The 15,736-nt window shown below is 44.8% G+C and overlaps 1 protein-coding gene across 5 annotated transcripts; it reads right to left on the reverse strand.

Annotated features, from left to right (window-relative positions):
* Window positions 1-7,478: 7,478 nt before the first annotated feature.
* Window positions 7,479-15,736, reverse strand: ING2 (inhibitor of growth family member 2). 5 transcript variants are annotated; one of them, XM_056560342.1, is made up of 2 exons: window positions 15,040-15,736; window positions 7,479-8,566 (listed from the first exon to the last, which is right to left on the reverse strand). In XM_056560342.1, the coding sequence occupies exons 1-2, from the start codon at window positions 15,212-15,214 to the stop codon at window positions 7,899-7,901; spliced, it is 843 nt and encodes a 280-aa protein (XP_056416317.1). In that variant the 5' UTR covers window positions 15,215-15,736; the 3' UTR covers window positions 7,479-7,898. The 5 variants fall into 5 exon arrangements, with proteins under 5 accessions (XP_056416317.1, XP_056416337.1, XP_056416324.1 ...); XM_056560362.1 differs by lacking the exon at window positions 15,040-15,736 and adding an exon at window positions 14,475-14,604; XM_056560349.1 differs by lacking the exon at window positions 15,040-15,736 and adding an exon at window positions 13,836-14,418.

The raw sequence follows: 15,736 nt of genomic DNA on the forward strand, positions 1-15,736 counted from the left end.
TTTCTGCCCGGAGATTCCGCAGTGTGAACCTAGCCTTAAGATTAAAACTTAAAGCTGTTTCTTAAAAATATCTGTAGGGTCCTCCTTTAATCTATAATAATTTACATAATTCAAAACTTGCATATAATAATCTTTATTTAAAAGCACAATCCCTCCCCCTTTATCTGCCTTTCTGATTACCCCTTCTTCATTTTCTTTGGGCGCTTTTTTCTTTAAATGTAAGATTTTTTTCTAGTGTTATTTTCATTTTTATTATTTATTTCATCAAGTTCTCTCAGATCTTTCAATACTAATTCAAAGAAAGTCTCAAAATTTCCACAACTATGGACTGGATAACATTTTGACAAATTTTTTTTAACCAGATGGAAGGGCATCTACTAGTTCTTCAAAAACAACATTTGGAATTTTTTTTCTCAGCTCCAATGAAAGAACTGGAGTTTTCTAATGTATTTGTTTAAATCTATATCCATCTCAAATAAATCCATATCCATAGTGGGACAATATGAAAAACCTTTTTTGAGTACTTCAAATTCTTCCTAAGATACTACATGTGAGGATAAATTACCCCCCCCCACAAGATTTCTTCATTTGGATTTGACATTTGGTTAATTAAAATTCTTCTTTTTTCCTTTTGCATGCGCTTCCCTCCTCTTCTTCGTCTCCTTCGTGTCCCTCCTCTAATAGCAGCCTCTTCCTGTTTTTATTCTGCCTACTGTTGGAAAAAAATCTGTGACTTTTTTCGGACTGTTCAAGATGATATGTATTTTCTTTATTTTCTGCAAAGCTGACATGAATGGCTGATTGCTCTTGTTGCTATATCTTCTTGTGTTTTACATGGGGAATCTATTTCTGCATACTTCTTGAGATGAGGCTTTGATAGAGCCTGGGGGAAACCTTAAATATATATTTAAAAAAAAAAAAAACCATGGGACTGCCATGTTGGAGTTTGAGGGGGGATAATAAAACCAGGGACTGCAATATTTTTTCTATGCAATCTTTTTCTATGATATTCATTATTCTGACTTCCTGAACTATTAATTATGTTAATGTTGATATTATTTTCTTTTTTTCTTATTTGGGGTAGGGTGCAAAAAATTGCTGTTATAAAAATTCCTTGTATATTGATAATTTTTAAAAGGGTTCGGTTCAATCTGCTTGTTGCGTGGGGGATTTTTATAGTCTCTCGAACAGACAGGGGAGTATTTTCTAATTGGCTTAAATGGAATGCTAAGACTGCTGTGTGTGAATTATCCTATATTTAGGGGAGCTACATTATACAGTCCCCCCCCCCCCCCCCCCTGACCTACGATGGCCCCGACATCAACATGCAATGGCCTCTCAAAGTTTCATTCCAATCTTGTACAAAAGTAATATCATTTACAAAACTGGGCTTCAGAGCAATTTGAAGCCCTTTCAGCACCTTGTGTTTTAAATAGAACCATATAAAAATATCAATATCATGCCTGAAAATCTTCCATGTCCTTCAACAATAAATTTTCTTCCAATTTAGACAAAGGAATCGGATAATTGACCTTTCTATTCATAATGTCCAAACACATAATTTCCAAGGTGTAAGATTTAAGATTGTCCCCATCTTTCCCATCCTCCCCATCAGAGAAATCCAACAAACTGTAGGACCATGTACTCGCACTTAAAGGGAACCAATCATCAGATTTTACCCTATATAATGCTTGGCAAAAGCGTTATATAGGGTAAAATTATTTTCACCATTCCCGGGGGATGCTCCTGCCCCCAGGGATGGTGAAGACATGAAGTTATAAACTAGTCACCGCCACCACCGAAAGTAGTCACCTGGGCGGGGAGCTCTTCTCACCTACTCCAGTTCTTCGGCCGGGAGCGACGCCCCCTCCGCTCCCGGCCGAAGAACGGGAGTAGGTGAGAAGAGGTCCCCGCCCAGGTGACTACTTACGGCGGCAGCGGTGACTAGTTTATAACTTTATATCTTCACCATCCCTGGGGGCAGGAGCATCCCCCGGGGATGGTGAGGACAACAATTTTACCCCATATAACGCTTTGCCAAGCATTATATAGGGTAAAATCTGATGATTGGTTCCCTTTAAAATCTCCTTTAAAGCTTCCATAATGTTATAATTCAGCTTTAGTTGTTTCAAAAAGGAGAAATGAACTGACCACTATCCACCAATGCTGTCCACCAGTGATCGCAACAAAACAAAAAAAAAAGCAGGGCCCCACCATATAGTGGGAAGAGAGGGACGGCTCTATCTTGGCAATAGAAGAAAAATAATCCCCCCCCCCCCCCCCCCCCCAGTGGAGGGGAAAACAAGGGGTGGTCGAGATGAAACTCAAGCACTGACCATGTCAAGCTCCCTAATCCCCTGTGGAAGGGGTAATGTCAAGTGTGATATGCACTGGAACAGGGAAATGCCGCCCTACGGCAACAGAACAAAATACTGGGTGGACAAAGCCCCCAGGCACCTTGTGAGAACATATTGAGGAATGGAGGGTCAAATGTGTCCCCAGAGGGATCGGAATCCCAGACACTGGTGCAGAGCAAAGACAAAAGACGTGACTACAAATACAAGTAAGAAGCATAAGCACACAGCAACCAAGTGTTGAGAGGAACCCCCATTGGATTGAAACCCTGGACCAGATGGGCGCCAACGGAGCCATCCCAGGCGACAGAGAAGGCGTCCGAGCCACCCTGCACAGGAACCCAGGAAGATACCTTGAGCCATGGGGGGGGGGGGGGGGGGATGCTGAACTGATGGCATCGCCCCCCTCAGCACCCATGCCAGAACAGAGGAGTTCAACCGCTGCAGACCTGAGGAAGCAAGATCACAGGAAGGCCTGAGGCACACCACACTGCACATGTAGAGCCCTCCTTCCCTTCTGTCAGAGTCCATAGCATACGTAGGGACACCGACATGGTTACCTCACGATAGTAGTGGGGTACCAAGACAGCAGACACGAAGAAACCTCAGACTTCCAAAAATCTGGCAGTATAGAAAACAGGCTCAGTACTTAATGGTGTGACACAACCATGCCCTTAGCTGATCAACGTAGCACACTTGGAAAGGGGAATAAAGAGTGCTGAAATTGCTGTGAAAGGCCATGGAACCTGCAGGAGATGCCCACACCCCCATCACCTAATAGTGTCACACACCAGGACTGCAGTTGCAGATGGAGAGATAAAGGATGCATGTGGGTCAGGAAACATGCAAACACAGGCTGAATTACTGGTATAAAAGGTCCAAGGAACCCACAGTTTACACTTTGTGGAACTTAACATGGAAATTGAGTCACCAGATTACAGTCGCAGGAGCAGCAGGAATGGATAAAGATGACCTGGTGAATCAGAAAAACCATGCAGACAGTCTGACTATCTGGCATAGGGACCATGGACACACCGGGTCTCGCATGCAGAACCACAAACCGAAAGAGGTTTACCAATCTCCAACCTGAGAGCGGCAGACATGTAGAGAGGGACCTAGTAGAGTAGGGAACCCTGCGAAATAGTATGTGGTGCATTGTATATAGCACAAGGAGCAATATGAGACAATTAGAACTACACCCTGGCATAGGGTTACCTGAACTTCCATCAACTGCATGGGGAGTGCATGGCAGATGACAAGACGTAGCAGTAAACCATGCAGACAAATGTCTGACTGACTGGTAAAAGATTCCTGAACGTACAGATTTCTCCATCAGACCTTCCCACAAGACGTGGGGTACTGGAGTGCGGTTGATGGAACGGGAAACCCGGTAGTGTAGAAGACCCAGAAGAGGAAAGTCTGGCTGACTGGCATCAGTCCCAGTACCTGCAGGAACCCTCATCCAGATTCCTCACACCAGCAGAGGTATGGAAAACCTGGCCATGCCTATGCAGACTAACAGTCTGCTAAACCAGTACACCTCCGGACGCTGGCAAAAAGGAGACGACAGCCAGATATGCGAACACTGTGCCCTTCTGTCGCATGTGGGAGGGGAGACCTAGGAGCCATGATAGTATCCCCACGACCACACAATTTCTAAACAGCGCTGCGGCACGGTAGGGTTATGAAGCGAGCTCAGGACCTAAGCTCACATCATAACCCCACGGTCTGGCTGCTATTAGCAGCCAGGACCCGTGGCTAATGCCGGACAATGCAGTTCAGGCAGATGTTCAGCTTTAACTCTTTACACGCAGCGATTAAAGTGAAAGCATTCCAGCAGCTCAGTCAGACTAATCAGGACCATTGCGGTAAAATGGCGATGTCCCAATCCACTACAATGCAGCGGAAGGGTGCCTTACCTGCCTTCTGTTAATCCGATCGGCGATTGATTGCTCCAAGCCTGAAATCAAGGTTGATTGCCCAAAACAACTGCCAATAACACTGATCAGTGCATTGAGTCAATGTACTGCATGTTATAGTCCCTGATGGGGGCTATAACATTGCAAAAAGAAAAGTTTGAATCACCCCCCTTTTCCCCATTTAAAAAAAATAAATAAAAAAATTGGTACCGATAAAAACTTATGGCGCAGAAAATTAGCCCTCATACCACCCCGTACGTGGAAAAATAAAAAGTCAGAAGATGACATTTTTAAACGTATACATTTTCCTGCATGTAGTTATGATTTTTTTCAGAAGTATGACAAAATCAAACCTATATAGGTAGGGTATCATTTTAACCGTAAGATAAGGTGTCATTTTTAACAAAAAGTGCACTGCGTAGAAACGGAACCCCAAACTTTACAAAATGGTGTTTTTTTCTTCCATTTTGTTGCACATTACAAAGAAGAATTGGTGGCGCATAAAAAATAAGTCATCATATGGATTTTTAGGAAAAAACTAAAGTGGAAAAACGCTATATGCTTAACCCCATAACGACTCAGGGCATACCTGTACGTCCTGAGTCTGCTCCCGTTCTATAACGCAGGGCGACTGCGGGCGGGACCCGTGGCTAATAGTGCGCAGCCCTGATCACGGCGCCACACACTATTAACCCTTTAGACATGGCATTCAAAGTTGAATGCCGCATCTGAAGTGAAAGTAAAACACTGCCGGTTAACTCAGGGGGCTGTTAGGGATGTCCGCGGCGAAATTGCGGCATCCCGAACAGCAGGAGGGTCCCTCACCTTGCCTCCTGGTGTCCGATCGCCAAAAAAAGTGTAAATAAAAATAAACATATGTGGTATCGCCGCGTGCAGAAATGGCCAAATTATAAAAATCTCATTAATTAAACTGCACGGTCAATGGCGTACACGCAAAAAATTCCAAAGTCCAAAATAGTGTATTTTTGTTCACTTTTTAGATCATGAAAAATGAATAAAAACGATCAATATGTCCGATCAATACAAAAAAATTGTACCGCTAAAAACTTCAGATCACGGTGCAAAAAATTAGCTCTATACGTGGAAAAATAAGAGTTAGTGGTCAGAAGATGACAATTTTAAAGCGTATACATTTTCCTGCATTTAGTTATGAGTTATTGCAGTGGGAGCCTGGGCCCCTTACTGGGGTATTGGCTGTACCCCCTGCTGGTGGCCCTGCTGGCACATAAGCCTTGTTGTCCCCTATTGGGAGTGTTTTTGTTCCTGATTGGGAGTGCTCCCTATTCAGAGGCTGCAAATACATTAAATCTTATGGGGCTCTGCCAGGAATATTTAAAAAAAAAAAAAAGTGTCTGCTATTGGGTGGTGTCTACAAAGGGAGATTTTACTGTAGTCATACTTTCTTCTTTTTGGTTAACATACCGTGTGTGAGTAAGGACAAACTGGAATAACATGAGGCTGCAGGGTTACCCCACACATTTGGCTGTTGCTATGGAGACAATCAGGCCACATTAAACCAATTTTTGAATTTTCAAAGGCCTTTTGCAAAGATGTTTCATTTTAGATTGAGTGGATCAAAAATAAAAAAAAAAGAGCTCTTAAAAGGTGGCCATAACCTTAGTGTAGGAACACACTTCGGCATATTTTCTGATGCAGCATATCTGCAAAGACAGAAGTTGATCCCTCTGGAAAGGGGTAGCATAACACCTTCCTTCGGATCAAGGTCTGCTTTAAGCACATAGTCTGCTGCAGGAAACCTACAAAGTGCGTTCCTACTCAACAGAAACCTATTTCTGACATGAGCCATGAATCACTGGGACAGTCACACCAGAGATCTCTAACTCAATACCAAGAGGCCAGACAGAAGCCAACGTAGCCAGTGCCAATGACTTGTGGTTCAAACAACATAAAAGTGATGACAGGTTCCCTTTATGTATATGTGGAATACATCTTATTAGATATGACCAATAACTCAGAAAACAAGCTTTTTAGTTATTCTTTGGAGGTGCTAACACCTTCCATACTGTGCACAATTTTCCAACATACACAACAATTCTTTCACCCAATGTATTCCACCGAAGCAAGGTTTTTATTGATTTAACCAGTTAGCGTATTTTTCGCCACATAAGATGCACTTTTTCTTACCCAAAACTGGGTGGTGGTGGGGGAAGTTGGTGCATCTTATATGGCGAATACACACCTATCGCAGCAGTCCCTGCGGCCATTAACGGCCGGGACCCGCAGCTAATACAGGACATCACCGATCGCAGTGATGCCATGTATTAACCCTTCAGACGCGGCAATCAAAGCTGACCGCAGCGTCTGAAGCGAAAGTGACACTAACGCGGCTGCACCACGAGGGACTTTACCTGCCTCCTCGGTGTCTGCTTCGTGCCGGGATCCCCTCCCCATGGCCGCCGTCGTCACGCACGTCGCCCCGTCATCCAATAGGAGCGGTATGCGTAGTGACGTGATGGCAGCGACGGAGACACCCCAGGGACGCGGCGACAACGATGGTGGACGACATCTAGGATAGCGATGACGGGTCCAGAATGGCGGGGACACGTGAGTATTACCTCCAATACCAGTGGTCTTCAACCTGCAGACCTCCAGATGTTGCGAAACTACAACTACTGGCATGCCAGGACAGCCAACGGCTGTCCGGGCATGCTGGGAGATGTAGTTTTGCAACATCTGGAGGTCCACAGGTTAAAGATCACTGTGACCTATACTTTACATTGTATTCTAGATTTTCCTCATTTAAAATTGGGTGAGTCTTATATGCCAAAGCGTTCAATAGGGCGAAAAATGCGGTAATAAGACGTGTTATGTGACTGTAAAGACTGCCATGAGCGTATTGTGTATATGAGACTGTAGGAGCATCTTATGCAGCTTTATGGGAGGGTTGCCAAGAGCAACCAATCAGATCGCTTCTTTCATTTTTAAAAAAGCATCTGTAAAATGAAAGAAGCCATCTGACTGGTTGCTATGGGCAACTTTTCCTTTGCACAGCTTTTAATAAATCTCGCCCGATAGGTCAAAAGAAAAAGTCCCACACTTACCATGCCTGATCACTACAAAGGCAAATATTCATGCAGCCCAACACCAATCTGTCCCTTATTTTAGGCAGTTATATCTTATTTAGATTGTCACTTCTGGAAAATGAACTACTACTGGACTGCTAAACCGTATAAACATCTTTATGTACAATCTTAACAGGTGTATTAAAATGTACGTGTCCAGTGCTGTAACAGAAATCCTCTGCACGTAAACCAAGCACTTCTGGTGAAGGTCCTGAAGAAATTGTGCTCTCCCATTACAAGTAAAGCGCACTACGCTTAGGTGCAAGCGCTCTATAGTACTCCATACAACACAGCAGTTATGCAGTTCTCTAAGACTAGGCTTTTGGCTGGCACAGTCTAAAAATCAGTCGCTCTTGCTGGAAAATGACTAATCACAACCCAAAAAACTTTTAATACTGCAATTATTACTATTAAAAATGTGTCCACGTTACCTAAAACAGAGGGGGAAGGAGGGGGACGGAAAACAAGACTATACAAGAAAAACTTTATATATAAAAAAAAAATTTGAAAGATCCCCTGCGCTATCTGGACCTTCTGTCCCTTTTGGATTTTTCTGTATTTTTGCTCATTGTTTTTTCATTGTCTCCTCTGCAGTCAGGACAATACCACTTGCCCTTAGGTTTGTAAGTCAGTCCAACACAAGAGAAATGGAACCACTCTATGGAGCACTCTTCATTGTCACATCCGATCATCTCACCGTAGGACACTTGGTTACACAAGCAATATGTTGGCTCATTGGGATCGATCGCAAAGGGAATGGGGGACACATCTCTTTCTGGTTTGTGTTTGGCTCTCTTTTTCTTCTTGGAAGACTTGGGTTTCTTCTCTTTAGGCGGATCATCTAAATCATCTGTCCCATTCACCATATGACACAAGTCCCTACTCTCACTATTGCGCTGTCTGCGAGGCCGCCGAGTAGAGCGCTCTGATGTATTGGTGTCAGCTTTTGCCTTTTCTGTGGATTTTTCATTTTCATCTGGGTCAATGAAGCCTTTGCAATGGGCATCAATCAGCTTGGTCCTATTTTCTACTAACTCGAAAACCTGTGTGACCAGCTGTATCTTGTCATCCCCCAGCTCCTGGGTGACGATCAGTGCCCTCTGGAGTTGCTGCAGGAGCCGCTTCTTCTGATGGGGATCATTTTCATTCATGTGCTTCTCGTAGACCTCATCTATCTCCTTTAGTGCTTCTGTAGATAGAAAAGAACACCAAAATAAAATATGTACACAGCATATGTACCATCTAATGTTTTACTGTGAAGAGGCTGCACACCCAGAGTGCCTCTCAAACATGCTGCTCCAATGTACATCATGCAATTGTGATGTGAGCTCACAAGCTAAGCTTGCTTCATAGACAGCAAATGATCGCTGTTCTCAGCTGCTGGCACTCTCCGTCAATGACTGACAGGAGCACTCACATTGCTTTGTGCCATTAAGATAAACGGACAGTTCACCCCCACTAAAAGTGCGGGTGAATGGCTTTAAAGTGATTGCACCTCCTGTACAGATTAAAATGAGTGGTAAGAGTTATGTTGGTAAATACCTTTATTCCTAAGTGCATTGGAGGCAGGGAGACGGCTGGCCAGGCTCCCCTGCCTTATCTATTTTGCCCTTAGCCCGTCCCCAGCTTAATTATTCAAATTGTTCACTCACATCACTAGAGCAGGAGAGCTGGCGGGGGCAGAGCGCAGGCATCGAAACTTCCGGATGCAGCAAAAAATAAGTGTGTGTGCCGACACCTAGGGTGTATTCACACACAGTCTCCTGCACATATTTGATGCAATAGTTTATATTGAAATTTGCAGCATCAAATATACGCAGGATACTGTACACAGGAATACACCCTTAGGGTAGGGTCACAAGTGCCTTATTTTGCTGCATATTTTTCTACCCATTAAGGTCAATGGGTAGCAAAATCAGCTGTAGAAAACGTGCAGCAAACGACAACACATGTGACTAACTTTAGGGGCAGTACACACGTCCTTAATGCTGCAGCAGATTTTGCAGCAAAAGTTCGACTGTTAGAATGTGTGAACTGAAGTACTTCTTACTCATGAATGCAGGTTCTCACCATCTTCTAAAGAACGTTTCTATGGGGAGATCAAAACTTGTGCATAGGAAAAGTTGACCAATTGCCCATAGGATTGGTTGCTAAGGGCAACTGGTCAACTTTCTCAGCACAGGTCTTGATGAATCTCCCCCAATGTTTCTAGCAGACCACTACCTCTGGCCTTACAGCTGTTACAAAACGTCTCCTGCACAATGCATTCTGGGAAGTCTATTCTTGCAACAGCTACAGACTGATAATTCTCCCTCTTAGTGTAGAGAAGTAATCCCATGTGGTGCAGTTGCTCATAGCAACGAGATTGATTCATTTTTAAAAAGGGAACAGAAAAATGAAAGCAGCATTCCGATTGGTCGCTGTGAGCAAGAGCACAACTTTTCATCTACACATGTTCTGATAACATAGGGGTACACATGGCCAGAAATAAGTCAACTTCTACCCTCCTGTACAGACAACACAGCTTTGCAGGTATAGTACGAACTGTTTCTATGAGTCTTCAATAAAGATAGGTATTAGAGATGAGCGAACTTACAGTAAATTTGATTTGTCACAAACTTCTCGGCTTGGCAGTTGATGCCTTATCCTGCGTAAATTAGTTCAGCCTTCAGGTGCTCCGGTGGGCTGGAAAAGGTGGATACAGTCCTAGGAAAGAGTCTCCTAGGACTGTATCCACCTTTTCCAGCCCACGGGAGCACCTGAAAGCTGAACTAATTTACGCAGGAAAAGTCATCAACTGCCGAGCCGAGAAGTTCATGACGAATCAAATTTACTGTAAGTTCGCTCATCTCTAATAGGTAGCTACTATTCACAACTATGTGACGTCTGATTACAATAGACTCTAGTGTTTTGACCCCTTAAGGACCAGAGCATTTTTTTGCACATCTGACCACTGTCACTTTAAGCATTAATAACTCTGGGATGCTTTTACTTTTCATTCTGATTCAGAATTATTTTTTGTGACATATTCTACTTTATGCTTGGGGTAAATTTTCGTCGATACTTGCATAATTTCTTGGGTAAAAATTCCAAAATGTGATAAATTGAAAATTTTGCATATTTTTTACTTTGAAGCTGTCTGCTTAGAAGGAAAATGAATATTCCAAATAAATTATATATTGATTCACATATACAATATGTCTACTTTATGTTTGCATCATAAAGTGGACACATTTTTACTTTTGGAAGACATCAGAGAGCTTCAAAGTTCAGCAGCAATTTTCCAAAACGAAATTTTTCAGGGACCAGTTCGGTTTTGAAGTGGATTTGAAGGGTCTTATATTAGAAATACCCCATAAATTACCCCATTATAAAAACTGCACCCCTCAAAGTATTCAAAATGACATTCAGTAAGTGTGTTAACCCTTGTTTCACAGGAATAGTAGCAAAGTGAAGTTTTTTACACTCGCATGTTCTTGTAGACCCAGTTTTTGAATTTTTACAAGGGGTAAAAAGGAGGGAAATCTTCCTAAAATTTGTAACCCAACTTCTCGAGTAAGGAAATACCTCATATGTGTATGTCAAGTGTTCTGTGGGTGCACTACAAGGCTCAGAAGGGAAGGAGCGACAATGGGATTTTGGAAAGTGAGTTTTTCTGAAATTGTTTTTGGGCGGCATGTCACATTTAGGAAGCCCCTATGGTGCCAGCAAAAAAAAAAAAAAAAAGAACACGGCATACTATTTTGGAAACTACACCCCTCAAAAAACATAAGGGGCACAGTGAGCCTGTGAGCCTCAACACCCCACAGGTGTTTGACGACTTTTCGTTAAATTTGGTTGTGTAAATGAAATATTTTTTTTTTAGTTTTTTTTTTACTAAAATGCTGTTCTCCCCCAAAAATTTTACAAGGGGTAATAGGAGAAAATGCCCCCCAAAATTTGTAATCCCATTTCTGAGTATGGAAATACCCCATATGTGGATGTAAAGTGTTCTGCTGGCGCACTACAATGCTCAGAAGAGAAGGAGTGCAATTGGGCTTTTGAAAGAATTTGGTTGGAATAGAAGTCAGGGGCCATGTGAGTTCACAAAGACCCCCCCCCTGCTACCAGAACAGTGGACCCCCACATGTGACCCCATTTTGGAAACTACACCCCTCACAGAATTTTATAAGGGGTGCAGTGAGCATTTACACCCCACTGGCCTTTGACAGATCTTTTGAACTGTGTGCTGTGCAAATGAAAAATAAAATTTTTCCTTTTCACAGACCACTGTTCCAAAAATCTGTCAGACACCTGTGGGGCGTAAATGCTCAATGCACCCCTTATTACATTACATGAGGGGTGTAGTTTCCAAAATGGGGTCACTTGTTCTGGCACTTTGTAAACACATGTGGCCTTCAATTCCAGATACATTTTCTCTCCAGAAGCTTAATGGCGCTCCCTCTGTTCTGAGCATTGTAGTTCACCCACAGAGCACTTTACATCCACATATGGGGTATGTTCTTACTCAGAAGAAATGAGGTTACAAGTTTTGGGGAAGCTTTTTTTTCCTATTTTCCCTTGCGAAAATAAAAAATTTAGGGTAACACCAGCATTTTTTTTCCCCTTTTCCATCAAACTAACGAAAATTCGTCAAACACCTGTGGGGTGTTAAGGCTCACTATACCCCTTGTTACATGTTTCCAAAATGGGGTCACATGTGTTTTTTTTTTTTGATTTTACGTCAGAACCGCTGTAAAAAGTCAGCCACCCCAGTGCAAATCACCAATTTAGGCCATGTACATGGTGCGCTCTCACTTCTGTACTCAGGAGAAATTGCGTTACAAATTTTGGGGGTCTTTTTTTCCCCCCTTTTACCTCTTGTGAAAATAAAAAGTATGGGGCAACACCAGCATGTGTTACACTAACAGGCTGGTGTAGACCCCAACTTTTCCTTTTCATAAGGGGTAAAAGGAGAAAAAGCCCCCCAAAATTTGTAACACAATTGCTCCCAAGTATGGAAATGTCCCATATGTGGCCTTAAAACTGTTTCCTTGAAATAAGACAGGGCTCTGAAGTGAGAGAGTGCAATGCGCATTTGAGGACTAAATTAGGGATTGCATAGGGTTGGACATAGGGGTATTCTACGCCAGTGATTCCCAAACAGGGTGCCCCCAGCAGTTGCTAAACTGTTGCTAAAGTGGCTGTCCGGAAATGCTGGGAGTTGTTCTGCAACAGATGGAAGCACCGTTTTGGAAACACTGCCTTACGATACGCTTTCATTTTTATTTGGGGTGTGTGTGTGTGTGTGTGTGTGTGTGTGTGTGTGTGTGTGTGTGTGTGTGTGTAGTGTTTTACCCTTTATTAGGTGTTAGTGTAGTGTTTTTAGGGTACATTCACACGGACAGGGTTTACAGTGAGTTTCCCGCTAGGAGTTTGCGCTGTGGCATGAAAACTTGCCGCTAGAGATGAGCGAACTTACTGTAAATTCGATTCGTCAAGAACTTCTCGGCTCGGCAGTTGATTACTTTTCCTGCATAAATTAGTTCAGCTTTCAGGTGCTCCGGTGGGCTGGAAAAGGTGGATACAGTCCTAGGAAAGTCTCCTAGGACTGTATCCACCTTTTGCAGCCCACGGGAGCACCTGAAAGCTGAACTAAATTATGCAGGAAAAGCCATCAACTGCCGAGCAGAGAAGTTCGTGACGAATCGAATTTACTGTAAGTTCGCTCATCTCTACTTGCCGCAGCTCAAACTTGAAGCAGGAAGCTCACTGTAAACCTGCCCGTGTGTGTGTGTGTGTGTGTGTGTGTGTGTGTGTGTGTGTGGGGGGGGGGGGGGTTTAGCTGTTGCTAAACTACAACTCCCAGCATTCACTGACAGACTGTGCATGCTGGGAGTTGTAATTTTGCAATAGCTGGAGGCACGCTGGTTGGAAAACCTTCAGTTAGGTTCTGTTACATAACTCAGCAATTTTCAACCAGTGTGCCTCCAGCTGTTGCAAAACTATAACTCCCAACATGTACTGATCGCCGAATGGCATGCTGGGAGATGTAGTTATACAACAGCTGGAGGTACCCAACTACAACTCCCAGCATGGTCAGACAGCCGTTTACTATTCGAGCACAGTGATCTCATAAACTGTAGCAAAACTACACCAGGGAGAGGATCGCCGCCCGCTGCCAGGTAAAGGACCTCCACCGCCAGTCATGCCACCGTTCCTCCTTTCGGCAGACACGCCCCCTCAATGTATCTCTATGGGGCGTGTCGGCAGCCTCGTCATGCGGAGACAGAACGCCCCCTTTCCAGCATACTGCTGCAGCCCCATCCAGGAGATCCCGGGGTGCCCCAGCACTCGGACCCCCAGCGATCTATAACTTATGCCCTATCCTTCGGATATATTGCACTAGAGATCTCCTTTAAGGGGTTAATGTTCACATCCAGCTTGTCCCTTCTATCACAGAGACCCTTGTTATATACCTGTATTATAAGTGTTGTCTGGTAGCGGATTGAGCGTATGGCTGCAGAAACACATCAGGTCAGTGTTTCAAAACTAAAACTCCCAGCATTGTAGTTTTGAAACAGCTGGAGGCACCCTGGTTGGGAAACACTGCACCAGGTCCTAACAGGAAAAAGAACTAGTGGGGGTAACCAAACCCTACCCTCCCCCAACCACTGCAATGGTCTTCAACCAGCAGCTGTCTATTGTAAAACTACAACTCCCAGCATGCCAGTCACCTAAAAGCTTATAAATTACAGGATGTGGCTGTCTAGGCATGCCGGGAATTGTAGTTTTGCAACAGCCAGACAGCGCTATGCTACAGGAGCAAGACCACCACAAATGCAGGAACAATATACAAGTATAAGTCTATACAAGATGGTATCGGCTCAGGCTGAGCGGCCATGGAGACAGATATCCGATATATGGAGGGGACGGCCATAGGCAGGAAGCTACAGTCCTATGGTTACAGAGGGGCTGGACGGCGGCGCGGCTATGCTGGCAGCCATTCTATACAGAGGGTGTGTAACATTAGCCCATGACGTGATAACCCTGGTATGCGCCCCGCCCCCACACTGAGGGACGGCCCACCATGGGCGTGACTTCTCTCAGCACCGTGCCTTGGAAGTGGACCCTCCTTCATGTGGGCGTGGCCGCTCCTCACATCACCCAGTAGGCGGAGTGTTTCCGCAGTCTTCATTATTGTAGACTCTCCCCGGATATAACAGTCAGGGCAAACTCCGCCCACAGTGGGCGGTGCCCAGCAAGTTTTCCTATTAATTCCCTCCCCGGAAGTGACGCCTCGCTCACTGACAGTATACAGGGGCTTATAGTCCGCACACACACACACACGCTCTATACGAGCTGATACAATGTAACACATGGGAGTGACAAGTATCCGCGCACACACTGCTCCCTGCTCTACAATAAAGCTCTATGCACCTATATGGGAGCTCCCACATCCGGTACATTTAAACAGCCAGGTAGCAGTTTGGGGGAACTACAAGCACCAGCCTCACCACAGCGAGAATAATCGTAGGCACCACCGTTTCTGCTGGGACCTGTAGTTCCACGAGTTGATGATCACTTTCAGCTTTCAAAATGGCTGAAGAGAAGCAATAGTGTACAGGACTGGTAGTGTGTGTGACAGATCCGCTATCCCCGGCCACGTGTAGCGCTCCTCACCTCGGTACTTTGTGTCGATCTCCCGCAGCAGGGTGACGCTCCTCTGTATCTCCAGGGGCAGGGACTCGATGCACTCCAGATAGTCCTCCACATAGGTGACCAGCTGACTCTCCTCCACCCCGCCGCTGCCGCCGTGCGAGTAGTAGAACGCCTGCGGCTGCTGCTGTCCTAACATGCTCCCGTGATCAGTGCATCCAACAGAGTCCCGAGAGTGCGGCGGATCCGGTGTGGGAGCTGGGCTCCGGCACTGCGCTCCTCTCTCCGTCACCTCCGCTCTATCTCTGGGGCCGCATTCCAATTTGGAACCCGGCAGCCCGAGTTGACGCTGTGCGCATGCGCGCTCATTCCCTTATAAGGAAGGACGCCCCTTTTTTTCTAGGTTTTATTGTGTTTAGATTTTCCCGCATTTCCTTTACTTGTCGCTGATTGGGTGGAGGGCTGTGGCGAAGGCGTGGTCACGGTGAGGGCGGGGCGTGGCAGCAGGTAGGTGACGCCCCTTGGTTTAACTCTTCCGCTCGCTGACAGTTTCAGCCGTATGTGTGTGTCTGGTCTGCCATGTTCTCTCCGAGCTCTTACATAGCGGCTCTGTGGCTTGTATAGACGTGCGGTCTGTAGTCTATGGTATCACTGGAGCAGTATATAGACTATGCGACTTCTCACCATTTACACTTAGGGAAACAATTGTGTCACTTCTTCC

This window comes from Hyla sarda, chromosome 1 (genome assembly GCF_029499605.1).
Source record: "Hyla sarda isolate aHylSar1 chromosome 1, aHylSar1.hap1, whole genome shotgun sequence".
NCBI lineage: Eukaryota > Metazoa > Chordata > Amphibia > Anura > Hylidae > Hyla > Hyla sarda.

Coding starts and splice junctions, on each gene's coding strand:
- ING2 (XM_056560336.1), bottom strand. CDS start 9,823: ATGAAAAGTTGTGCTCTTGCTCACAGCGACCAATCGGAATGCTGCTTT. Junction 8,567..9,600: donor TAACAGCTGTAAGGCCAGAG/GTAGTGGTCTGC, acceptor TTCTATCTACAG/AAGCACTAAAGGAGATAGAT.